Here is a 25,095-nt window from a genome sequence, read left to right on the forward strand (position 1 = left end):
GCATTCAATGTTGAACTCAATCAGTAAATTGATATCCGGGCTCTTAAAGTGTGGGTAGTTTAGAAACGTGAGAACAATGCTGGAATTCCTTATACGTATATTCAATACCTAGGGACGGTGTGTGAAGGAGCACCTTACTGAGCCGATGGCTCTTCTAAAGATGAGGACGGAGGTGTGTGCCAGATGAAGCATAGGCTCCCGTTAGGCCTTGACTGCATCTTGTAAGCCCATTTCCAGCTTGGTGAATCAACCCAGCAGGATGAAAGATGATGAACTAACCTTGACTGTGGGTAGGAAAGGGAGCTAGTTAGAAGGACTGGCCGGTGGTCTTAAGCTTGAAAATTATATAAAGAACAGGGATAGCCTGTCCTGTTAAAAAAAAAACATCATCTCAGCAAGAGTCCGACACCAACAACCAACAACCTGCCTTGGCTTACTCGAACAATTATTGTCACCGCCATCATTCGCAATGACCCCGTTTCTCACTGCCTTGGCTATTGGCACCCTAGTCAGTCTGGCTCAGGCCGTCCCATCAACCTCTACAGCAATACCGGCTGCTCCGGGTCCAGAGCCCATTCAGGTTGTTGAGCTTCCTTTGCCACCCGTCGCCGACAAGACACCGGGCGCTTGCACTTCCGAGATCAATCCCAGTGGCACAGGATGCATCAACAGAGCTGTTGGAGAATTCCAAGCTGGCGACTTCACCCCGGATGGCAACCACGTCATCGTCAATGTCGAGTTCGTTGGTGCGCCAGCTGGTATTGCAAGCATCTACGACGGAGAGCACGCTATTCTTGTCAAAGCAAACGGCAAAACGTTCCCAAACGGAGACCCTTGGAAGTGCCTAACCTGCGGTGTGCCAGCTCAGAATGCGCAAGGCCTCTACCCCGAGTTCGACTATCCCCACGTGTTTCGAAGCGGCACCAAGGCTTTATGGGGCCACAACATCATCGAGTGTGACGCCAAACTGGAGAGCGAGCAGTGCACGTCTGAGAACACCCGCATCTACCCCCTCTACTGGCCCAACAGAGCTGATGGTTCGGGCATCGGTGGAACGCCTCGTGAGCTGCGAATTCACCCTGATGATGTCCATATCGGGTTCAGCTCGTTTACGGCCCAAGGCGGTCAGCTTTCTTTCATCGGTCGTCTCAAATTTAATCCCAAGCCTACAACCGGAGACCCCCTTGTCCCTCGATACGACATCGTCAACGTTAACATACTTGTTGACCCGAAAGGCACGGGTCGCTACTCATCTTCCGGCTCAAAGCTACAAATTCATGCTGATGCCATTGCCGTGGCAGAGCTGCGAGGCTTCAGCGGAGCAGGCGATGAGGTTTTATACATTGCACCGAGTGTTGAGGCCAATAACATGGATGTATTTGCAACACATCTGCAGACCGGTATCACCCGTCGACTGACGAATCACCCCGAATATGTCGACCCTATCGCCTTTTCTGCCGATAACCAGTGGATCATCATCATGGATACCCGGGGATCGAACCGTTTGATGTGGTCAGGCGGCATGCGTGGGATCCCCCCTCTCGCCGACCTGGTGACGGCTGGCGCGCTGGCTGCTGCGCGCAACAACCGCAAACGTCGCTTCTTTCAGCCGATCCTTCTTGACCGCCATGGTGACCGCGGCTCGTACTTCGGCCAGCGAGTCAATCCCAACGAGTCTCAAGCGGGCAGCATCGGCGACCCCAACTGGAACGGCCGAGCCGATCCTGCATTCAGTCCGGATGGCACCAAGATTGTGTACTGGCAGGACCTTGTTGTGAGCCCCGCGTGCGGTGGTTCTAACCCCCTTCCATGCCCGGTCTCGACAGCTCAAGGCCGTCGCGAATATCGATTGATCCTCGCAAAACTCAAGAGCCGGAGCCCGAAGAAGCCAGCTCCGGTCTTCAAGGTCAGCGACCAAATTCCCTGGGCTACACCATACAATCCCGGTGACGCTTATCCCAAACCCCACGCCTTGAAAGCCGGCGACTACACGCTTGACGGCAAGGTCTCTGGAAGTGCAGAGGTTTCTCTCGCCGTAGATGATACCGGGCGCATCATCAACGTGGTCGCCAACTACACCAACTACTCAGACTACAAAGAGTACATCGTCAACGGTTCTGAAAACATCACCAACACATTCCATCCGGACAACTCTTGGATCAATGATATCCATTGGTACTCTGACCTTGTTGGGACCGGCGCTGAAGAGGCCACCAAGAAGACAACCAAGAATGGATTCCATCTTCAGATCGAGATCACGGTCAATGACTTTCAGGCTGATGGAAAGCTTATCACGACTATCGACGGGATATCATATGAACCACCGGCGAATGGGACTTAGTTGGAATAGATTTGGCCGATCTGGCAGTGCTGACTGGTACTGTAAGTGAAGGCTTCACACTTCCGCCGGCCATCCTGGCTTGACTTCGCAGTTGGCGACCAATTCGACTTTCCTCAATGCCTAAAATTGTGTAAATTGGATTATATGCCTTAGTTGATTTCGTTTAAATCGACGCTTCGGATGCGGACAAATAAACCGAAGTCAGAGAAAGTGACGCGGGACAATAATAGACTGACTCAGTTGCTAATACGTCATGATATACGCCAAACTGCGTCTGAGGTGTGCAGCGGAACAACTATCGGGCTGAATTCGTCCGCGCAGAGTTCGCCTCATGCTGAGTCCTGCAGCATCGGGCGAATTTGGGCGGAAGACTAATCATTCTCTTCATGGGGCGTAGTTCAAGTACCCTTTACAATCCTTTGAGAGAGCTGTTTCTGGATGTGCCAACCAATTTTAGTAGAGAACGGCAAAAGTTATAGCATACATGAATACGACCCTGCAAAGAACTTTGTTATAAGTTGTCCCTCTTCTCCATCACTCATCCCCAATCTAGTCTCCAAGATTGACACCATGACGACACGCAATATAAACCCGATCATACCGGGCTTTGCGCCTGATCCGTCTATCGTCAGTGTTTCGGGCTGGTACTTCCTCGTCACATCCTCTTTCCACTTGTTTCCAGGACTGCCCGTCTACGCTTCCAAGGATCTTGTGTCATGGAGGCATATCGGTGAGTGTCAGGCCATCCTTGCGTCCGCCTCTGTTTTTGACTAAGCCAATGTTGTATAGGAAACGCCATCAACAGAAGTGATCAACTCAAGCTTTCGAAGTCGGCGACCAGACTCAACGTTCCCAGTGCCTCATCAGGAGGCAAAGTGCGGCCTGCCACCGCTGGCCTCTTCGCCCCAACCATGAGGCATCACGCGAGCACATTCTACATTGTTTGCACCAATGCCCTCTTCGACAAGGAACGAGGTGTGGTGGATAAGCGGAACTTCATTATATCCACCACAGACATCTGGTCAAGCAGCTGGAGCAACCCTGTGTACTTTGACTTCGTAGGTATCGACCCGGACATCTTCTTCGACGAGAGTGGAAAGATATATATCACAGGCTCCGCAACCCCGGGCCCCTGGACGCGGATCAATTGCTTCCAGATTGACATCGAAACCGGCACACGGTTGTCGGAAGAACAGACGATCTGGACCGGCACCGGAGGCGTTTACCCTGAAGGACCGCACATCTACAAACGCAAGGGGTGGTATTATCTTCTTATCGCAGAGGGGGGGACGCACCTTAACCACATGATCACCATGGCTCGATCCAGAACCATCTGGGGGCCTTATGAGTCGTGTCCCGACAACCCCATTTTGACTGCATCCGGCACCGGCGAGTATGTGCAACACACCGGTCATGGTGACCTTTTTGAGGATCATAACGGCCAGTGGTGGGTTGTCTGCCTGGCCGTACGCAAGGACGGAGATGGCAGGTTTGCCATGAGCAGGGAGACATTCTTGACGTCCGCCGAGTGGGTCAGCGAATGGCCCTCGGTTCAGCCTGTCAAGCTTCTCTTCGAAGCCATGTCCACACTAAATGACAATGCGGAACTCTCTGCGGCGCCCTGTGTTGACTATGTTTACATCCGAGATGCCAACTTGAGTAACTACCAGTTCAGCGAAGCCGGCTACAACATCACCCTTACGGCGTCATCTGTCGACCTGACGGACCCCGAAGCGTCTCCCACATTCGTTGGGAAGAGGCAAAGAGCGCTAGCTGGAAAATGCAGCGCATCGATTGCAGGCATCTGCGGCCCCTGGGCATCAACTGGGCTGAAATGCGGTCTAGCTTATTACAAAGATGAGCATCGATACTTCCGCATCTTCTTCGACGCATCGGACTCCTCAATCGGCTTCGAGGAGAAGAATACTGCCCAAGGAATTCACAAGACAGCCCGACAGAAACTCGAGGAGACGCCCGATCTCGTTTCATTGCTGATGGCCTACACGGAGCAGGAGTTCCGGTTGATGTATACTACGGCGTCTGGACCGGGTAGAGCTTGGACAAGGCTCGCGGCAGTGGACACTTTGGACATGACAGATCCGGATTTTGTTGGCCCAGTCATTGGTATTTTCGCAGTTTCTGACTCGGAGGGACCAAATGTTGATTTCAAAGAGTTCCAATGCAACTCGGAACTGCAATAGAACGATTAGGGACAAGAGTAGATAACATTCTTCACCCTTGGCCTGTGAGGGCTGAATTTAAATACGAACTGATATCCATAATTCTCCTCGGCCAGAATAGATGGGTCCTTCTGAATTGCTGGTAGGGTTTCGCCGTCCGGACAGCTGCCCGAGATGTTGGTGGTATTTCGGAGGAGAGTGCAACGTATATGTTTAGCTGTGAATTGGATAAGCAGCAAAATTAGGAAACGGACCGCCATTACGAAGAATTGACCCGGATCCCACCTCCGTCTATCTCACGAAAGCATCACTGTAAAATGCTCTAAACTAGCTTTTGCCACGCTTGTAGAACCTTGGCCGGGCTCTTAGAGCCTCTCCCCGCTGCCTTATATAATATTATGCGCCCTCAGGTCTCCGATCTCGCCTGAAAATCCCCTTCTGGCTCCTGTGCACTGGGAATATTGCAGAGTTGGTTTAGGAATCTGCAAATTTCCACATAGTTTGAACTAGAGCCCTGCATAGGGCTGAACCCCCTGGCGCCCCTGGACCCGATGCTACCCTCCAACGACTGGTCGTATTCAACACATGGCATGACGCACCCCACAGACGATCTCAATAGCTTAGGGTAGGAAGGGAAACCCTCGTGTCATTTCGATACGGATTACTGGTTTTGGAACCGCTTTGCCCTGACTGATATATGCAAACTAGCTCGTTGAATTGTATCTTGCTGACAAGGGCCTGTAGCTGTGTAGTTTTGTTAGTTTTTTAAGCCGTCTCGTGCCTCAGCAGGATAGATCAGGGGAACGCAAAACAGCCAAACAGGTCACATAGACGATACACCAAAAACCAGCCGCCAAATCCGCGATCTTCAGCTAAACAAAACACCAAAGACATGGAGATGATACAACGTGATAGCCAAAGGCTTTGAGACTCAACAACAGACGTTAATGGCGCATACCGTAATGATTGCTAGTCTGGAGGAGGAACTAGCCCGTCTGAAGAGAGCCAAGAAGAGGAAGGCACTTTCGAATCCCAATAAACGGTTCATGACTCTTAGTGAGGCTCTAGCCTCTGGAGAAGCGGTTGCCGAAAAAGGAAGCGAAAGGAAGGATGTTGTCCTCAAGGCACTTCGTTCCTCAAGTTCCTCAAGGCATATCCGGCGGTCAGGAGAACTCGCCACTTGAATTAAGGGCGAGAGCAGGAAAATTGTCACTTTGGTTGACATGACCGTAACGTATTAGGGTTGAATTGACACAAAGACCTAGCTGGCTACTCAAATACTTGCAGAACCCTTATCTTCACCTTGTACACGATTGAAAGAGGACATCTTGGCGAATACCTTAGGAATGAGTATAAGTATCATAGCTAGTTAAGCCCACTCAATAACGAATGAGGTAACTCTGGTCTCTGAGTGAGATAGTAACAGCACTTCCCCGTCTTGCTTGATTTCTGCCAGTGGTTCAGAGCCAGAAAGCCCCGTGCTACTCCCCCAAGCAATTCGGGATCCATCACGTTTGAGAGTCCAGTTCCCCCTGCCAAACACTCGAGCTAAACCCACTACGCCTCTCGCCCCCTCCTCAAATGCCGCAACATCAAAGAGTAGAGCACGCTGAGTTGGGATATACACTGCACGGTAGACATCGATACTGAAGTCAATCTCGGTGAGCGCCGGTTCGTCGTAATGTTCACGATTCTTCGGGCCCCATGGTTGTTTGTAAAGCCTTTCAAATCCACCCGACACGTTCAACCGAGCGAGAGGGAAGAGCGCGTTCGACTGCATGGGGGTGCTCATCACATAGTAGCCGTCGTCATCGTACATGTCATCCCTTCGTGGGTAGGTGAGGCCACCGTTCTGATAACGAGGCGAGAAGTGTTTGTCCGCGTAGGCCAGCAACCGGTTCAGGGTATCCGTATCACCGACCTCAGCGGCCAAGGCGATCATCCAGCCAAACTCTCCGCTCTTTAAGAGTCCGGTGGTGTTCTTCGACATTCCTTCGACTAAGTTGACTTTCACCGACAGCGTTCCGTCTTCGTGGTGAATTAACGACCTTTGCCGCTGAGTGTCGTAGTTTTCTTTCACGAAGTCAGGGTTCCACGAGTGCATTAAAAGAGCGCACCACGCATCCATGCCAGTCCCAGGGCTCGGGACCACCATATTGTTGTGGGTGCCCACAAAAAACTGATAGCCCCCTTCAGCGTCGAGACTGCCTCCAAATTCCTTCCACGCTTTCACATAGCCTGTAGTGACCTCTTCGGCGGTCTTGCCACCGTGTAACTCATCGTTCAGGCGAAACCCGATGATGGGAGGTTGGTTGCAAATCTGGAACACACAGTAAGGTTCACAAGCGACGCCGAGATATCCGCTCTCGACCATATTCCAGTACACTCGGTCGTTGAGAGAGTTTTGGTCATACTCGAATCGAAAACCACCGGCATCTCCCCAAAAGAACGGGTCGTATTCCAATGTCAGTGAGCCGGGTTTTGTATAGCGGTCATCATCAAAAAGGCTATTATATAGCAGCGTCATAGTCTGCAAGTACGAGCTGTACATAATGTTGTCTTTCTCAATCGGGTTCGCGTCCGGTTCTTTCCTGGGTGTGTTGCCTACACCACCGCCTGTGCTAGCGTCACGCCAGTAGTACCAGACATCAGGGTGACACATCTTTTCGATCATGCGTTCTAGGGTGGGTTTGAACACTCCGGGAGCGGCTGGGAGACGGTGGAAATGCGCCAAAGCCAGCGTATATGCGCCGTACGCAATCTGGAAACGGTAGGCACCGAATCCGTCATTGAGATCGGTGGGACCCATCATGTTGGACCAGTCACCCTTGAGTTGCCTGGCTAGATTGCCGATGTGTCTGATACTAGCAGCCTGCTTCTTATCCAGTAACGCCAGACTTTCCTGCCCGACGATGCTCGAGCCAGGGCTGAGGCAATGCGGCGCAGGTGCACTCGTCGCTCCTCCGTTGGAATCCAGCGCCAAGACTTTGTGCAAACGCATGGCTGCCTCTTCTATGTCGAGACTATCGTTGAGATGGTCCACGAGACGGCCATCAGGGCCGAGTATGTATGTAATAGCTGTATGAGGAATGGTATAACCTTCGGGTACGCTGTCATCATTTTTCCGTTGAGCAAAGACCCGGAAAGCCTTTCGAGCCGAGTCGACTTGCCCCTTGGTTCCCGTTAGACCGGTGAAATACGGTGCACGGCTGGACAGAAAGGTCTTCATGACCTCGGGGGTGTCACGCTCCGGGTCGACTGAAATGTAAAGAGCATTGAATCGATTTGCAGCTGTTCCAAGACGGCTGAGAATCTCAGTCAATCGCTCAAGCGCCCTGGGGCACACTACTGCACAGTGGGTGAAGCCAAAGAAAATCAGAGTGTGGTTGCCGCGGAAATCCGTTTCGTGGACAGGGCGACAGTTGTGGTCGACAAGCGAGAAGCTCGGCTTTGAAGACTCGACTGTCATGTTGGCTGTACACGATCTGATTTTAGGGTTGGAGCTGTGAAAAGCGGTAGTTTGTGGTCTATTGAGGGATGACGGCGCCAAAAGAGTTTAGAAGATGAAGCGGTTCTGGGTTGTATTTTTCACATTGTAGGTCGATTTACATCTGCTCGTTCTTATAACTCGCGATTTCTCGTCGTCTTGAATGAAGTCGGACCGTCTGCCGTCGGGTCTCCAGATATTCGATCGCCTCCACTATTCCACTTAAAGCCACATGAAAGTCACAAGATGCTGATTGGATTGACTCGTAAGGTAATCCGTATTAAAGAGGACTCGATGAAATTCGCACACCTCGGCGTCTCTAGTTCACCACCATCATCCGCCAAAACCTCACAAGAAGCCCGAGTTTAGTGGTAGGTGCAAAGAATTCTAATAGTGTTGATTACAGCTATATAGTCCTCATGCGTTTTACATTCGAGCTAAGGAGTGAAGAAAGAAAGAAAGAGAGAGAATGAGAAATGAACGTCACCAGAGCAACAGTGCTCAGACCAGCAAGGGGACAAGGCACTGCCTTGTCCAGCGGGCCTAGCCCGTTGCAGTGGGTACGCATTGCGCACCCGCCTGATCCTGATCCTGGGACAAGTGCCGACGAATGCTGGAGTTGCGCGGCGGTGCGGGGAAGCTGTGGGTTTCCTGTTCGGAGCCCGGAACGAAAGGAAACCGAGGTGTGGGTTGGGAAAAAAAAAAGCCGGAATAGCACGGTGGCCCTACAGGTAAATCAGTCCCGCGCAATTTTGGACCTATGTGCCAGGTATTCGAAATATGGGGCAACCTTGGGATGGACCTTGCCGCGCAACGCTAACAAAGGCAAAAAAGAGACTAGTTGATGGTTTACAAGGCGCTGTCGTATAGGAGGGTAGCAAGGAGCGGTCCGACGTCCGATTGTGCATTGAGCGATGCACCCACACTCTCGGACAAACAGTCTCTCCCAGTCTCTTGTGGTTTTCAGGCCTTTACTTGCACAGCTTGCAAAGCAAAGCCTCTTGGGAAATGGTCGGAAAACGGCCCGGCTGTGATTACGGCCGGCGACCGAATATGGTCACTTTGTCACATGATGACAAGCTGGCTAGTTCCGTCACTGTTCCAGCGCCAGTCTCGATAACTCATAAGCCAAGATAACCATGATCAGGTGCTGTAATGTGCTTCCGTGGAAAGTTGTCTGAATTCCGCAGTCAAAGGGTGTAAATAGCTCGAGGTCATCTTACCCCTTGATCAAACTCGGCCTTCAGAATCGACGCCTCCTAGACTCTCGTCAACAATGAGGAGTTTGATCAACCCCCCTCCAACCCCCCTCCAAACCCCCCGGGAAAGGGAAAAAAAAAAAAGGGACTTCCAACTCTATCTCCAGCCGCCGTTCGGGCTTAAAAACTGCTTGTATTACTGGGAAAGTTAATCGGTGCAGCACAAGGAACATGGGACTCAAGTGCAGTGCGCGAATAACCGCAATAGTTAACGCCTCGCGTTTTCAGGCATCCTACTAACCCCCGGCAGTCCAGTTACAGTCACCGCATCTCGGCCTTCGCTCTTCGCCTAAGGATGAGTAGAACTGTCAGCCCTCTCCCAGTCTGGCGGGGAAATGTTGCTCCCACCATAGCAATGATAATATGGCGATGTTCATCGGACGGCACTCTCGTCCACGTCCCACTCAGCCCCTAAGTTAATGTCTGCTCGATTGGCACTTCAACCTAAACAGGATCACCAGTTACCTCGTCCTGCATGGCTCTGTAAAATGCCATCTGCTTGCGTGGTCCTATCAGGAACAGGGACCAATCTCTTCATGGATATTCTGCAAAAACAGCCGCTAGCTACCCCATCACTCCAATGATATCACTTTGGGCATGAATGTGTAAAGGCGACTTAGTTTGGAACAATTCACGCACACTCACGCAGGGGCACGGCTCTCATCTCTTTTGCAGGGGTAACCACGAATACCGGGGTAATTTTAAAGATCGTATGGTGTTTGTTGAGGGCGTTTTATTCTGTGAGTCTTCTCCCCTGGCCGTCCTAAACTGGTCATCATGTGGGGGAGGCCTAATACTAGTAACTAACTACTGTACTGCCATGGCTAAACTTCCTGTGCATAAGGTGAAAGTTGTAGTTCCAGGATGCCCAAGCGGGAGCTGGCGAGGTCTTTGGGTATGGCATCTTCTGCTAGCAGGTCTTGTTCAGGTGGTCAGTCTGAAGTTCGACTATTGTCCGATGAAGTCGTACGTTGGGGCAAATCATGAAACTCCCCCGTCCATGATCTCAAACACAACATACAAAAAAACTCAAGGTCGTGGGCGAAGCACCGTGGGTTCACAAAAAGATGCATGGCTGCCAATTCCCCATCCATGCCCACATATGACAGGAGAACGTTGGGAATTCCATTGGCCTACAAAATCAGACTCCATTGGCAATGAACCGTGAGAGTCCGATGTGTGTCGGCTGGCGTTTCATCTTGAGGCTTAACAATTAGAGTTTTCTCTTGAGAAAGAACAAGGAGCTGGTGATATAGCACTCCTGAAGTTCTGAATGATGCCAAATGTTCCGGCCGAGGAGCTGCGTGTACAAGTCGTACTGAAAGTGTTCATCGACATACCAAACGTCATGGTCGTCAGGCATGTCATCGAAGTATTTGTTGGGATTATGCAACCAGAACTTAAAGCGTGGAGCTTTGAGAGCGTCTTGACAGCTCCATTCTTTTGCAATTGCGTCACGCGTGCCTTTCGTCTTCGTCGGATGGTCCATCACTATTCGGCCAAGCTGCTGGGAAGGACTATCCGGTTGTCGCTTTCAACAAGCATTTCGTCGCTGTCAGCATGATTCTGGACGAACGCAGTCTTCTTGGCGTTGGTATGGGTGTCCTCCATCGTGACTGTGGTATGGTGGGTGCTGGAGAGAGGGTGAGTGCTTAAGTCTGATGCTGGTGGTGTGTGACGTATCGAGGCTGGATCGTGCTACTTTGAGTGGTGAGAAGAAGCGCGTAGGGTATACTTTTACAGATTTCACTTGAGAGAAAGAAAACGTGTGTGTTGATACCGAAGAGAAAAGTGCAGAGGTCGAATAGGTGTGTGTCGATATTGAGTAGAGAGGAGGTCGTAGGAAAGCACTTAGGCCAAATAGGAGCATGTGAGGCCATTTTATCAATAGGCTACGTTGAGAAAAGCGTGAAGTTGTTTGTAGGCAGATATTGAAGAGAAGTGTCGAGATCGAAGAGGGATGGCTAAGTTAAAGAGAGGCATAGAAATCGAAGTGAAATGCGTGGGGCGGGATTCTCGAGGTGCCACGTTGAGGAGCAGTAAGATGTTAAAGAGATGTGAGTAGGTAGATATTGAGGAGAGAAGAGGGAGTCGTAGGGAAGTGCAGAGGTTAACAAGAAACGAGCGAGGCGAAGTCTTCAACGTGCCACCTTGAGTAACGCAGAGAGGCGCGGGCAGCTGCCGATCAGTGGTGTGGATGTTGCAGATAAGCGAACAGGAAGAGAGTGGGTATTAACGAGAAGTGAGATACGATTTGAAATCACGTGTAAAGCGAAGTCGAGGTTCGAGAAATGGTGTGTGCGAGATTCTCAACGTGCTACGTCGACTAAGTGAGAGCATAACAGCAGTCAGGGTGCGCCGCTTCTATCATATGATGAAAGAGGCCCTAGGGAATAGCAGTGTTCATTGGGCCCTCTTTCATCAGCTGATGGAAGCCAGCATCCATTTCTGGCATCCACTCATCCAGTATCACATTTGAAGATCTGGCAGTTCCCTTGAAAAGAGACATGTAAAGTGCCACGGCAAATAAATCAGACGATGGAAAGACGGTGGTCGTTGACCAAGTCCAAGTTCTTGACTGAGTCTTTGTGACAATGAATCACTGTCATTCCGTTGATTTTCAAGTATCAGAAGCCGCAAATCTTGACCCAAGCCGTCTCTCTTTTTTTCCCTTCATCCCCACCACTTCCTCCCTTCGAGGTAGTCCTGCTTTATCCACCACTGGAGGTGGCACGTCAACGCTCTTTGCACTCAGGGTGTTCACTTCGACTTAGCAACCTTTCATCGATGAACACTTTCCACTTTCACTTTGCACTTTCATTTTTCACCTTGCCTGTGTCAACGTGGCACCGCCTCTACCTCGCCCTTACCCCTTTTCAGTTCACATCACCAGAGCCTTGCATCAACCTACCGCCTTTCTTCCTCGTCGGTCAACCTCAGATGTTCCGTTTGGACAAGTTGAGTCTTGCTTTTTACATACTGAGGGAAGCTCAAATGTTTTTAGTTGATGACCAACTCTCACAAATTGTTGTAAACGCAACCAATCGGCGTTCATCCTCACTTTCATCTTCAACCCAGTTGCTACCATCTTGTCCCTTCCGACCAAACATCGCCGGTACCATGCCTCCCAACGTACCTGGGCTATCCTCTGCAGCTGGTCCCGCGAATCAAAGTCGTCAAATCAAAGTTGAAGATGTCGACCCCGAACTTCCCCTGGTCATAACCATCGCCGCTCAGGATTCTCACGCTCCCCTGAGACATCTGCCATCGCCCATTTACAACGGCAGCAGCATTCGCCCTGTCCAGGTCCACCCAATTCCTGTCATCAACAATATGATTATCCTCACAAAGGACCAGTGGAAGGCAGGCACTCCATGGCCTGAGGGCAGCAAGCGCGGCTTTTTTCAGGTATCTGTACGCTTCCGACGTCCAGAGGTGAGCCAGCTCACCAATCTGGACCATCACCTCCGGCAACACGAGGCGAAGGTGCACAGTCGACTTGCTGGTGTCACATTTTTGAACCCTGGTGATTTGGAATCAACTTGAGTTGCTGGCCTCGTCGGCTTTGACAACACGCATCAGCTCCACACCTGGCTCGACCGAGATGGTAAGTGATCTCCTGCACAAATTTCGTGGTTTGGTACTGATTCTTGTTGCAGTTGCACGGGTTGTGTATGACTTCTTCCGGCTCTCGAATGGTCAGAAGCTACCACGTCTTCCCACCATGGTCAAGCAAATTTCCCTCGCCCGCACCTACCATCGCGACCTCCGTGCTGAACTCGACGCAAACCCAGGAGTTGTGATCCGCGACCGCCGCGTCGTCCCCGTCGAACAATTGGGTACCATCACCCACCACGGAGTGGATCCCATGCTGTCCTACATCGCCGTTTTGTACCGTCTTCTCACGTCGTTTCCCCAGCGCTTTCCCCAAGAAGATGACCAATCGCCCAAGATCTGGGGTTTCACGCACAATAACTGGCAGGCTGCTCTCTTCGTCTTCAGAGCTTTCAAGAAGAGGCGCGTCACTAACATGAAGTCGGACAACAGTCCCGGCGAAAGGGACAGTTTGGACGCCGTCTGGTATGGCACCATCGCCGAACAACGCTCACTTGGACTCGCAGGCACGAGAAGTCCGACAGCAGAGGCAGGGAATGCGATGCGGGACACCAGCATTGCCCACTCCCACCGAGGAAATGAGCACGGCGGCGTCAATGGGGTCAAGGTTGAGGATGAAGATGAAGGTTCCAACGGTGTTTCTGGAAACTTCAAGATTGCAATGGTCGGATGCGTCGTCTGCTGCACAGGGCTCAGGCAGAGGCTTCTTCTCATGGTTCAGAGGCAACTAAATATGCAGGCTGGACAAGGTGGCGGATGGAGTGAGAGGGTGGGAGATGTTGGATCCGCGATGAGGATCTACATGAACAACAAAAGGGGAGACCAGTTTAGCGGAAGTTGGCTGCGGAGGTTCTTTTACACAAGTACAAGGAGAAACTGAAATTGCGTTAGCTTCTTACATGACTTGACTTCGGCGAGTGAACACCTAACTGACTGATTAGCTGCGCTGTCCGACTGAACAGCTTAATCATCGCCGTTCTTCATTATCACCGCTTTGCCGCGTGTGTAGTGAAAGACGTGACTGGTATGAGCTCATGCACGATGAGCCAATTGACGGTTCGAAATATCATTTCAACAGAGCGACAAAAGACATGGCAAAACCTTCATGACTCCAAGACTGACATGTCTCTCTCTCCACCATAAGTGCATACAGCTATTTAGCGTCCTCTGCACCTACGATACGTTACCTCACCACGAGCCCAAAACTCCCCCAACGCCATGTACTCCCGCAACCTGTTGAGCGGCGGTGGGCTTCTGGGGGACTGTTGTTGTTTTCGTGGCGTCCTATGCTTCTCCCGATTGGCCATTGCAGCGGGAGCTGAGTAGCGCCCTCGGTTCAATTGTGGGATGTGAAGTCTTTCGTCTTGTCGCGGGCGTGGAGATTGAACTTGCTCTGCTGCAGTGGATGGGTGCGTGTTTATGCCTACTTGTCGGCCGAGATAAGCATCGTAACTCCTTGCAAGGAGTTAATACGAGGAGCCGCCGAGTAGGAGACAAGTTTGTGGCTTGCGCGATGGCCCTTCAGACCAAGGTAGACATGTGACTTCTTCCTTTGAGATATTCCACCAAGGCTCGGCCTGTATTCTGCCCCCCGTCCGGGTGAACCTATTCTATATGGTCGCGCTCTCATAGACGCTATTCATGTCCTCAGAGTCAGCTTATACATGTGCTACTGCCCGAGAAGGTCCTATAACAGCTACTTCAAGGTGGCAAAGCAGTTAAGTGCGAATGCGCGCATTAATGAGTCTGTTCCTTTTCGTACGCTGGCACCATATGGCTGAATCCGCCCGTGCAGAAACTAAATGAGCCCGGTTCATCCCGTGAGTAATTGTTCTCAGTCTTGTAGGAAGCAATAATGGCAACAGCCCCATGCAACTGCATCTTATCCCACAAGCCCTCGTCATTTTACCTTTGCCAATACGGGCGCGGAGATCACACCACATCTGGACATATCGCCGCACCCTTCTCCACATCACATACAACGACAACCTTGCTGGTCGCCAGCTGAAACGGATGTTATGCAGTTGGTTGTAAGATGCATCGATCAACCAACATACATCAACCTGGGCAGTCGAGACTAAAAGAGGGGGCAAGGACTGCGTCAGCTGCCCTTCACTTTTTCCTAATTTTCATTTCCTCGTCCCCTCCATCACCTTTTCAACATGCCTTGGGACCGGTATGAGCTCGGCCAGAAGAACATCTTCTATGATGAAGAGATACACTTAATCGGCAAAGTGCTACCTCCGCGCGTAGTGCGCGTGCGAAGATGCATGCTGGACTTTTCCTGCCCAATCCGTGGTCACAAAGAGTTGTTCGATGCTGTTTCCAGTGACGGACAAATCAAGCGCCCAAGCGACGGCTCAGACATAGATCCTGCTTTGAAGGCCGCCAGCAATGCCTTCAATAAAGCTACCAGTATAGTTAATGGCGGCTACTTGGAAAAGAAATGGGAGAATTTTTTCGAGACACATTTCTTTGAGCCTCTTAGCGATAGTCTTTCAGTGTCCAAAGACGATTCTCGACGGTAAGAACACGTACCATCCCTCTACAGTTAAACACCTAGGGCTGACGACAATACCAAGGGTCTCTCGATGTAACTACTACTACGATGGCGTGAAAAGGTGTGCCCGGTTACTCATTCTCCTCCTATACTGTAGCTGACTCGAATACAAGAGAAACCAATGAGTTGTGGGACTTATTTAAGACGAATGGCACCCCTGGCATTGGGTCCTTTGAGAGCCTCAAATGCCCAAAACCAGATCAGGCATTCTACCTGCCCATGTACCACTCTGGGTTTCAGATCGGGATTCCGACGGTAGTGGATCGCGAGGCTCGGCAATGGAACCTCCATCAAGAAACATCCATCATGGAGCCCTTTTCATGGTCAACTTTGAAGAAGTTGCATGAGTTTGGCCTGCAGCCAACCCCTTTTCGAATTTTTCAGAAACCACCCATGGAGGCAAATCTCAAATGCTATCCTTGGCTCATTGTCGAGCACAAAAAGGAGGAAGAGATAGAGGGAAGATCTGGACGCGTTGTGTGTTGCCAGGCCGCCAATGCCGCGGCGTGCGCCATCAGACTGGTCCAAGATGCAGCGCAGTACGCCGTCGAGCTGCCGGATCACGGGCACATCCCACCGATTCCAGTAGTGACGACCATCGGGCCCCGTGTTACGGTCTGGCTCATGTACTTTGCCAAGAACTTTGATGCGCCTTGTACCCGTAGGGACACGCAAGAGGTGATGACTAAAAAGCGTGACAAGGGCTACGTGAGTGCAACCATCAGTCTTTCCACTTGTGCTAATAGAGTGTTTAGATCATGCGAACCATTTGGAGCGGCGACATGACCAGAATTGCTGATGTTGTGAGGTTTCAGATCATCTTGGAGAACACGCACACCTGGGCTGTGCGAGCCTTCAAACCTTTGATATCCTCATACATTGAGCAATGGGATCATGTACACTGTAGGTCAAGTTTCGACCGTGAAGCTACTCAAAGCCCATGGAGCGAGGTAATGCTCCGTCGTCACAAGACCACCGAGCAACGCCGAAAAGTTCTGCCTATAGTTCAGGCACTACTAGAAGACCACGCCACCATGGAGCTTGACAACACGGCTCATCAAAAGGTAACACCATTGCTTTTGGGTTTGCTTATGCACCAAATTTGCTCGTCGGAGAGGGAGTTTCTATCTGATGAAGTCGATCGGGTTGTCAGGGAGAAGTTGGTGGCTCTCGGTCTGACCCAGGAGCTGCCTGCCACCCGTCACCCGCAAACCAAGGCAACCCAGGCATCCGTCGAGACCGAACTTAAACAGACAAGCCCCGTAACTCAGAAGCCGCCGATTGACAACGATGACCCCAATGATTCCGACTACAGGGAGTCATGGGCTGCGTCATCCCTTGAATTTCCTGATAAAGACGCTACGGTCGCCGAGGCTTCTGATGCTGAAGCTTCAATTGCCCAGTCTTCGGACCATGAATTCTCTGAAAAAACGACAACCCTGTGGCGCCATGGGAAATCTATGACAACACCACGGCCAAGATCTTCGACAGGTGGACGTTCTAGCTTAAAAAGTCGCGACTCGGCACCGTTCTCTAGAAGCACAATCACTGCGTCAGCCGAGACCACACCCACGCCAAACACCTCGAGGGGTCGAATCAGCACCAGCTCGCCTTGTCAAAGTTCAGACTCACCGCGACGGTCGCGGGATTTTGAAAAGCCAAGTAACGGGGCACCCTCTGGCTCACCTGTGTTTGCTGGCAAGCCACCACTGGTGCGGTGGGCATGGTCACCTGGAAGACAGTTTGGCCAAGGAAATGATCCAGAATCTTCTGGTATTCGGGAGAATCCCAAGGAGAAAAGTGTATTCAATTTCGGTGCCGCGCTGAACCACTCAGTCATTGCGGACAGTCAGGAGTCGTCTGATGCATTTTGATATACATGCACGAAGACTTGAGACCATTGTAGTTTATATACTTGTTTTCATATTTAAATCCATATCCATTAGGTTGGTGCGTGAATCGCGAATGGCCTCATGTTCGCAGGACCTGACCCAGATGCTCCCACAAGGTGGATGAACGTCCGTGGCCAGGCACGTAAATCAAGACATGAACGAACGCTAGAACGTCAAAGAGTGTTACCTAATTCTTCTTAAGTATTGTAAAGAGATTTAGCTAAAATATAACAAAATCATAGCAGATGTTGTATAATAAGTGGAATGCTTTAGAGCCTTTTTATTCTTTTTTATGATCTCTCGTTAACTATCCTTAGGGAAGGATAAGCTAATATGGAGTCCTGTCTCGTGTTTTCCTCGGTGTCTCGTGCTGTTTTATGGCTGTGTATCTCTTTAGGTGACACTCGCTAGAGGCCTAGGCATTATCCTCGAGGCATGGTCAATCAGTTGAACGGGGACAAGCCTGAGATCGAAAGGGAAGGCAAGTTTTATTCGGCCATTGACGCTGTGTAGAACCACACCGTTCATGGATTGCGAGAGACTTCTGTCAATATGATGCGCGATTAATTCTTGTCCTGGCTGGTAGTAGAGGGCGATCGACTGGATCGTTCGTGTAGGGACTTCGTGCACGTGGTGGGCGTTCTCCATCAGAAGCGGTTCATGGAACAGAGAAGAATATGTTGGACGCTATGATCATGCTTGCTGGTTGCGTCAAAACCACGATACGCTCAGCGGCCAATGGAGAGAAGGGGAAACATCTGGCTAAGGTAAGTAGGCTCACTTGACAATACACGTCAGGCCCTGGAGGCAACCTGCAGCATGGTCTGCCAATGAGCGAACAACAGGTGGGTTTGAAGTTCTACCACCCACATCATCTCGAAGGTGGCACATCCACACAAGATATCAGGAGAGGTCAACCGGAACCAAGATGTCTTCGGATCCAGGCGACATCTAGCCCGCTGACCATAACCCCCAACCCCCTCCTCAGTCGCCCACGTCCTCAGGCTAGTCTGGCGCTGTCTACGACACCACTGAGTCCTCAGAAGAGAAAGAAGCTCCGACCAACCCAGGCTCTGGGAGAAGACGTTCTTGGTTGGGCTTCCGGGCCCATGAGACCAAGACTGTTGTATGGCGTTCTGTTGTATTGTCTTTCACATTACAGGGAGCTGAATTCGCTATTTACTCCTCTGGTGATACAAAGCTGCGATGGCTCATCGGTAGCCAGTAGTACAAATAGCCGGTGGCCTGAATACCCAATTTGAGTAAGAACAATCAGAATCTTGTCCATTGATATCGGCTGTTTGCCAGACTCAATGGCCTTCGTTGGTTCATTTATTGATTGGTTCGACTGTGAATCACTATCAAACGCCCTCTCTCGGGTATATAACGCCTCTCTCCTCCCTCCTCGGACTCTTCTTCTTTCTCTCCCTTTTATCATCCTTTTCAAGCGGTACTCTAAGAGTCACTCATCTTTCTCTAGGCACTGCAACAACTGCCCCCCTACTTACCTACCCTATACCTAGGGCGAATGTTCAGGTTGTACGTCAAACGCCCTTTGATTCTGCCTTCAGTATCACGGAAAAGCGCTTTTGTTCCGTAAGTACAATATCAGAATCGCACAGCACGCCGTTGGTGTACCTTGGAGTTAGTGTTGACATTCTCTTAGGCCGTTCTCCCCCACTATGCCTCCCAACTCTCCATGGACGACGATCACTCACCCATGGGGTGAAGAGATAGTCTAGACTTTCGGGCCAGAATCGGATGCCTATTTCACCAAGGTGCTTCGGGATGAAGCCCTGGAAAAGAAGATTCCCCATGTCATCCAAACCATTTCCCAGTTCAAGACCAAAGGCAAACGTGTCTTGGTCTACGTCAGAGATGACGAGGCAGCGAAGTGAGTTTTTGCCTTCATTTTGCCCTTTTTGGCTGCCAATGGCTTACAACTTGGCAGGTCGACCAATGTAGAGATGAGAAAGGCCGGACTCAAGTCCGTTGACTTCTGCCACATGAGCTCTACTGAGAAAGCCACCGCCATTTTCAAGTTCAACGACGAAAAGCATTCGCAAATTGATGTCTTCATCACTTCCTTTGTACGAGGCGCAGATGGATGCAAATTTTATGGTGCTTCCCATGTTGAAATCCTCCTTCAGTACCCTGACGACGTTCGAACCATGATGACCGTCCAGCGCTCGTTCTATCACATTGGGATGAAGCACAATCCTGTGTGAGTCGCTTCCCACATCGACGACACCTTTGACGCACATGAGCAGTGCCAACTGGCCTGGCAAGAGGCGAAGATCATTGCAGAATCCTCACCCCAGAAGTATGAAGTAATCTCGGGCCAGAAGATCCCCGAGATTCACCAGAGCATTACAGGTCAGCATCGTCTGATTTGTGCGTTCGAAATCGTCCGGAGCCTGTGAATGGGAATGATCAGCTGTTATCCCAGAATCCGCATGCACTGGCCCAACATGGTCGCACCAAATTCTGTTTTCCGTGAAAAATACCAAGACCTGGATCGTCACGAAATAGCAAGATCTAAATCACACCCGATCCTAGGAGTAAGGAAAACTCGTTGACGCATGGGAAACCAGCCATATTTTGGTTATTCTATTAGGATATACACTTGCTGAAAGTAACGGTTATGGTAACTAAACAAAACAAAACAGAACAATGAGCCCGTCTATGTTGCCGCGATCTTGCGCGCTCCACGCCCCTTATCACTCCTACTCCTTCTTCTGCTTCTTGCCCTTCTTGTTCTTGGGAACCCTGACAAGCCAATAAAGTGCCAATGCGCCGCAGATATTAAAGATGATGTACACCCACATCAGACCGAAATTCCTCCACCTGTCTGCATAATCGGATTGCACTCCAGCAAGGAACAGATTCGTGTCGCCAATGGTGCAGTAGGTACACTCGTTGGTGTTGTTGGGGTCTGTGAGGTAACCACCGGCCTTGCTCATATAAGGATCCATGTACTCTTGACAAGTCTGTCCCGATGGTGGCGGGAACTGGATGTACTCGTTGGGTGCGCATTCGGCCTCTGTATTCGCCACGGCTGTTGATAAGATGGCGGACACTAAATATGTGAACGGACTGACACGGTACATGAAGATCCAGAAGCGAGGGAGAGAGCTTGGGGGTGCGAGGACACCACAGAAGATGAGACACATCATGAAGAGAAGGTTAGCGATGTTGCCGCCCGTCTCTGCTGATCCACAGCCTGCGATGACAAAGTCGGTAAAGGTGCAAGTGAATATCATGAAAGCAAGAAGCAGCAGGAACATGAGGGCGCCTCGTTCAGCGACGGCATCAGACGGCTCAGCGTTGCGATACAGTCCGATGGGATAATACCAACAGAAGTACATCAAAGCGGCCATGAGCGTGTTCCAGGGGATCTCAACGATGATTTGACTCAGGATAAAGACCTGCCAGCCATACGTCTTTGATGGACGCTCCCTCACTTCGTAAAGATCCCTCTGGATAACGAAGTGCGGCATGGTTTGTTGCACCATCTGGCCAAACACGGTCAGGATCTGGAAGATGGCAAACATCTGATTCTGCAAGCCGAGAGTCGTGTTTGGTGCGTTGTAAAAGACGAAACCGACGAATAGAGCAACAAGGACACAGAGGGCTGCCTTGGAGTAGATGTATGAGGGCGTTCGCCAATATTGCTCAAAGACACGACGAGTAACCTGGACAAGCTGGGTTTTGAAGTCTGCCGCGAATTCGTCGTATGAGGATGTATCTGTGTCCTTTTCGATGTGATGGTGGGATAGTTCCTTGAGGTGCTCCTGGACTGCGGCGTGTTCGGGCGAATCTCTCCAAACCTGTGGCCAGTCGAGTTCCGTCTCTGAGCCCGGGGCTGCTCCGATGACTTCAAGCATCCATTCAGCTGGGTTGGCGTCTGGCGAACAAGGATCTGCACCGTTCTTTTCGAAGTAGTCAATCATAGACCTAGAATGGTCGCCGATGTCGCCAAAGTAAACCGTCTTTCCGCCGCTGGCCAGGAACAATAGTCGATCGAACCGCTGGAAGAGGATAGCTGAAGGCTGATGAATGGTACAAAGAATAGCCTGACCGCTTCGAGCAAGCTTTTCCAACAGATCAAGAATAGCCCATGATGTCTGAGAGTCGAGACCTGATGTTGGCTCGTCGACAAAGAGCAAAACTGGGGGCTTTGCGGCTAGCTCGACGCCGATTGTGAGACGTTTTCGTTGTTCGACGTTGAGTCCTTCGCCGAGAATTCCGACCACTGCTTCCGAATAGTCTTGCATGTCGAGCATTTTGATGACTTCGTCGACGTAGGCTAGCTTTTCCTTTGTCGGGATGTGCTTTGGCTGACGCATGAGGGCTGAGAAGTTGAGGGCCTCGCGAACGGTCGTGGTGGACAGATGAAGGTCTTGCTGTTGAACGTAGCCTGTCTTTCGTTGGAAGGATGCGTCGCGGAGTTCGTCGTCGACTAGGATGTCCCCTGAGATGACTCCCATACTCGTCCGGTCTGCCAGACAGTCCAGAAGCGTGGTCTTGCCAGCTCCAGAAACGCCCTGTAACATGTAAGTATCAGATCTGACACATTCAGAAAGGAAGACGTACCATCAGCGCCGTCATTGTACCAGGCTTGACCCAACCAGCAACGTTATCCAGAATTCGCCTGTTCTCGCTCTTGATCTTGACATCATAGCACACATTGTTCCAATGGAAAACACTCGTCGACTGAAAGTTGGAAGGCTGCCCCTCTCCATAACCCTCCTTCTCGGTGATGGCCCCGCGGCCTGCTGGACTTGACTCGGCATCGTTTCCCCTTCCTCCTGCGAGCTTGTGGCCTTTTCGGAACACAAGAACCTCACCCTTGGACTTCTTGGCGCTGACAAATTCGGCAAAGGCCATGTATGTGATGAGGAAGAAGATGGTGAAGGCGATGACGATGCCTACGTTGCGCCACTTGTGCGCGTGGTAGTATTTGAAGGATAGGTTGATGTAGGCATCTCCGTCGACCATTGGCTCGCCCTGGACGGAGCCGACGGTTGAGCAAACGCGGTTGATCGGGTCTGCATCGGGGTATGCGGGAACAAAGACGTTGCACTCGAATTTTCGATCGTGGAATTCGTTGACCATAAGCGATTCAAAGGCGTATGCGAGGGGGTTGACGTAGTTGATCCATCGGCACCAATCCAGCATGTAGTCGATCTGAATGATGAAGCCAGTAAACGTGACCAAAGCCAGGATGAGAATGGACGAGGGAACCATGGCTTGGGAAAGTGTCCTCGAAGCTGAACCGATGGTACGGAAAATCATTGACATGCAGAGCGTTACCAGGAACGTCATAAATAGGAAGTAGAAGAAGGCTCCCGGTTCTCGACGCAGGTTGGTCATGAAGTACAGCGTGAGGTTGTAAACGATAGCGTTGAGGACTTTGTACGGTAAATCACAGAGCATAGAGGCGACTGCTTCTGCTGACGGGTGGTACAAGGCGTAGCGGTTGTGTTTTTCAACGATGGGACGTTGGGCATATAAAGTGAGAATCTGATATCACCATTAGTCTCAAGATCTTCGCAAAGGGGGGGTTCTGACATACTTCCAGAGCGCTGGCAAAAGCATTAGACAGACAAGCCATAAAGACCAAGGCGCCTCTCTGATAGAAGCTACCCGTCGACTGATCCAGGTTGTAGAAAACACTTCCAACGATCAAGGCCATGAAGAAATTTCCGAAAAGCATCGATAGAGTCAAAGCCGGATCGCAGACCAACCTCCTGAAGCCTCGCCACACACAGAGCGACGTCTGTTGTCCGTAGCTCAGGGTGTATGGACTCTTGAGACGCTGGTTCTTGGCTTGCACGGCTCGCTTGATCTGCCTGAACTGCTCTGCCTCGGGTCCGTTGATAGGGAACTCTTGCTTGTACTCTTCGATTTCTTGCTGAAGCTTGGTGTAGGCTGCAGAATTCTTCCAGGCTGCTGCAAACTCGTCTGGGGTTCTCGGGGCGCGAGCTTCAAAGCCCTTTCGAATAACTCGTTCCTGGGGACTTGTCATGGACGTCAAGAAGTCGGGCGTCGTTTGACGGGCTGGACAGTCGAAGCCGAGATCCATGAAATACTGCTTCGCCTCGTTGGTAGGACCAAAGTAGATCTGCCGACCCTCGTACAGAACCAACGCCTTGTCGAAAACATCATACGCAGCTTGAGGAGCTTGATAAATCGAGACAAAAGCCGCAGTGTCGAACAATTCCGTCTGGAGACGCAAGGTCTTGCAAAACTCCACTGCGTTAGCAGAGTCGAGACCTCGGGTGCTGTTGTCCCAGCATTGTAGGGGGGCGCCGCTGAGTGAAGCTTCTGCGATGGTGACTCGCTTGCGTTCTCCGCCAGACACTCCTCGGACGTATTCGTTGCCTACGCGTGTGTTGACTGTGTGGGTGATGCCGTACATGGCCATGACGACATCACGGAGATGGCGAACGAATGTCTCCTTGTCGATACCAGCTGGAACATCTCTTGGGGCTCTGGCGTGGGCTGCGAAATCCAGGGTGTCGCCGACGCTCAATTGGGGGAAGTGCACGTCGACTTCGGCTGTGTAGATGGCTTCACCACGATGCTGGGTGTGCATTTCCTCTGCCGTGATTCCTATCGTGGCATTAGCTTGCAATCCATATGAACCTCTGCCACGGCTTACCTCGATAGTTAAAGTACGCATCATCGTTCACGTAAATACCGCTCGTCTCTCCGCTGATGGTCTTAAGGAACGTCGAGCATCCAGCACCAGGGGGGCCAAGAACCACCAGCATCTCCCCATTCCGTACAATGCCGTCAAAGTCTCGAACAATATCAATGCGCGTCTTTCCATACCCCATCAACTGTCGTGGCCAGTTAGCTGCCTCGAACCAGATATTCGCAACATCCTTTTGGTAGTCGGTAGGCTGTCCGTAGCCAAAGACGTTGAGGTTCTGGTAGCAGACGCCGGCTTTTCGAGATGAGAGGCCGTTGTCGTGGAGGAGCTTGACCACTGACTTTGCCCAGGTGAGGGCCCTAAACTTTTCGCTTCTGGGATTCAGGGGGCTTTCTTCGTCTTCCATCAAAAAGGGGTTTCCGCTGACAGAGGACATCTGGCTCTGGTGGGTGTACTGTCGTGCCAGGTCGCGAACGATGCTGTGTCTGCGTTCCAGCTCCGAGTCCTCATCTTCATCTTCCGTGCTTGTCTGTACCGGGGTGTCGGTTTCCTTGCGTGCTTCATTGCCGGCAGAGATATCTTTCGATGCTGAGTCATTGGCAGTCGAGTCGGTCCCCATGTTGGAATGTGTCTCAGTGTTGGGAGGTTGTATGGCTGCTGGATCAAGGCTGATGTCTCCCGGCGGGGAGGTGGTGCCCTCCGGGGAATTGGATGCCATTGTGGAATGAGTAGACAGCTATCTTGAGTAAAGGTATGTGTAGAGTCCAAGGATACTAGTAGATGGGCTCGTGTTGATGTTGGAGTGAGGACTATGGATGCTTATGTCCGTATAAGTAAGTGGTGGACAACAGTGAAGGCCTCACTGGTGCATCAGTAGACTCATCCGAAAACTCGGATTCTGGGTCGTAAAGAACCCTTGTACCCCAAAGAATAAGAATATGACGGGATCCGCTATTGGGTGCTTAAGCTGACTGGGAACCATGTCTCATGAGCTTAAAGTCGAAGAGGAGCTTCGCCTTATGAAGTTCAGGGAGAGGCGGGCTTAAGCAAACCGCAACATCCGAAATGCGAAAGCGACGAGTGTCAGCGGTCCAGCGGCG

The 25,095-nt window shown here is 51.1% G+C and overlaps 5 protein-coding genes across 5 annotated transcripts; 3 read left to right on the top strand and 2 right to left on the bottom strand.

The window, feature by feature from the left end:
• Positions 1 to 469: 469 nt before the first annotated feature.
• On the top strand, positions 470 to 2,341 carry NCS54_00861200 (Hypothetical protein; the record flags this gene model as incomplete). Its single annotated transcript, XM_053153992.1, has 1 exon — positions 470 to 2,341. The coding sequence occupies one exon, from the start codon at positions 470 to 472 to the stop codon at positions 2,339 to 2,341; it is 1,872 nt and encodes a 623-aa protein (XP_053009967.1).
• Positions 2,342 to 2,911: 570 nt separating this feature from the next.
• Positions 2,912 to 4,542, top strand: NCS54_00861300 (Hypothetical protein; the record flags this gene model as incomplete). The annotated part of the gene is made up of 2 exons (XM_053153993.1): positions 2,912 to 3,071; positions 3,131 to 4,542. The coding sequence occupies 2 exons, from the start codon at positions 2,912 to 2,914 to the stop codon at positions 4,540 to 4,542; spliced, it is 1,572 nt and encodes a 523-aa protein (XP_053009968.1).
• Positions 4,543 to 5,890: 1,348 nt separating this feature from the next.
• On the bottom strand, positions 5,891 to 7,990 carry NCS54_00861400 (Ldi domain-containing protein; the record flags this gene model as incomplete). Its single annotated transcript, XM_053153994.1, has 1 exon — positions 5,891 to 7,990. One exon carries the CDS (start codon positions 7,988 to 7,990, stop codon positions 5,891 to 5,893), a length of 2,100 nt encoding a protein of 699 aa, XP_053009969.1.
• Positions 7,991 to 15,044: 7,054 nt separating this feature from the next.
• NCS54_00861500 (Hypothetical protein) lies at positions 15,045 to 17,316 on the top strand (the record flags this gene model as incomplete). The annotated part of the gene is made up of 4 exons (XM_053153995.1): positions 15,045 to 15,406; positions 15,465 to 15,503; positions 15,556 to 16,150; positions 16,198 to 17,316. 4 exons carry the CDS (start codon positions 15,045 to 15,047, stop codon positions 17,314 to 17,316), a joined length of 2,115 nt encoding a protein of 704 aa, XP_053009970.1.
• Positions 17,317 to 20,060: 2,744 nt separating this feature from the next.
• NCS54_00861600 (ZEB2-regulated ABC transporter 1) lies at positions 20,061 to 24,731 on the bottom strand (the record flags this gene model as incomplete). The annotated part of the gene is made up of 4 exons (XM_053153996.1): positions 20,061 to 21,881; positions 21,931 to 22,860; positions 22,913 to 23,952; positions 24,002 to 24,731. 4 exons carry the CDS (start codon positions 24,729 to 24,731, stop codon positions 20,061 to 20,063), a joined length of 4,521 nt encoding a protein of 1,506 aa, XP_053009971.1.
• Positions 24,732 to 25,095: the final 364 nt, after the last annotated feature.

This window comes from Fusarium falciforme, chromosome 6 (genome assembly GCF_026873545.1).
Source record: "Fusarium falciforme chromosome 6, complete sequence".
NCBI lineage: Eukaryota > Fungi > Ascomycota > Sordariomycetes > Hypocreales > Nectriaceae > Fusarium > Fusarium falciforme.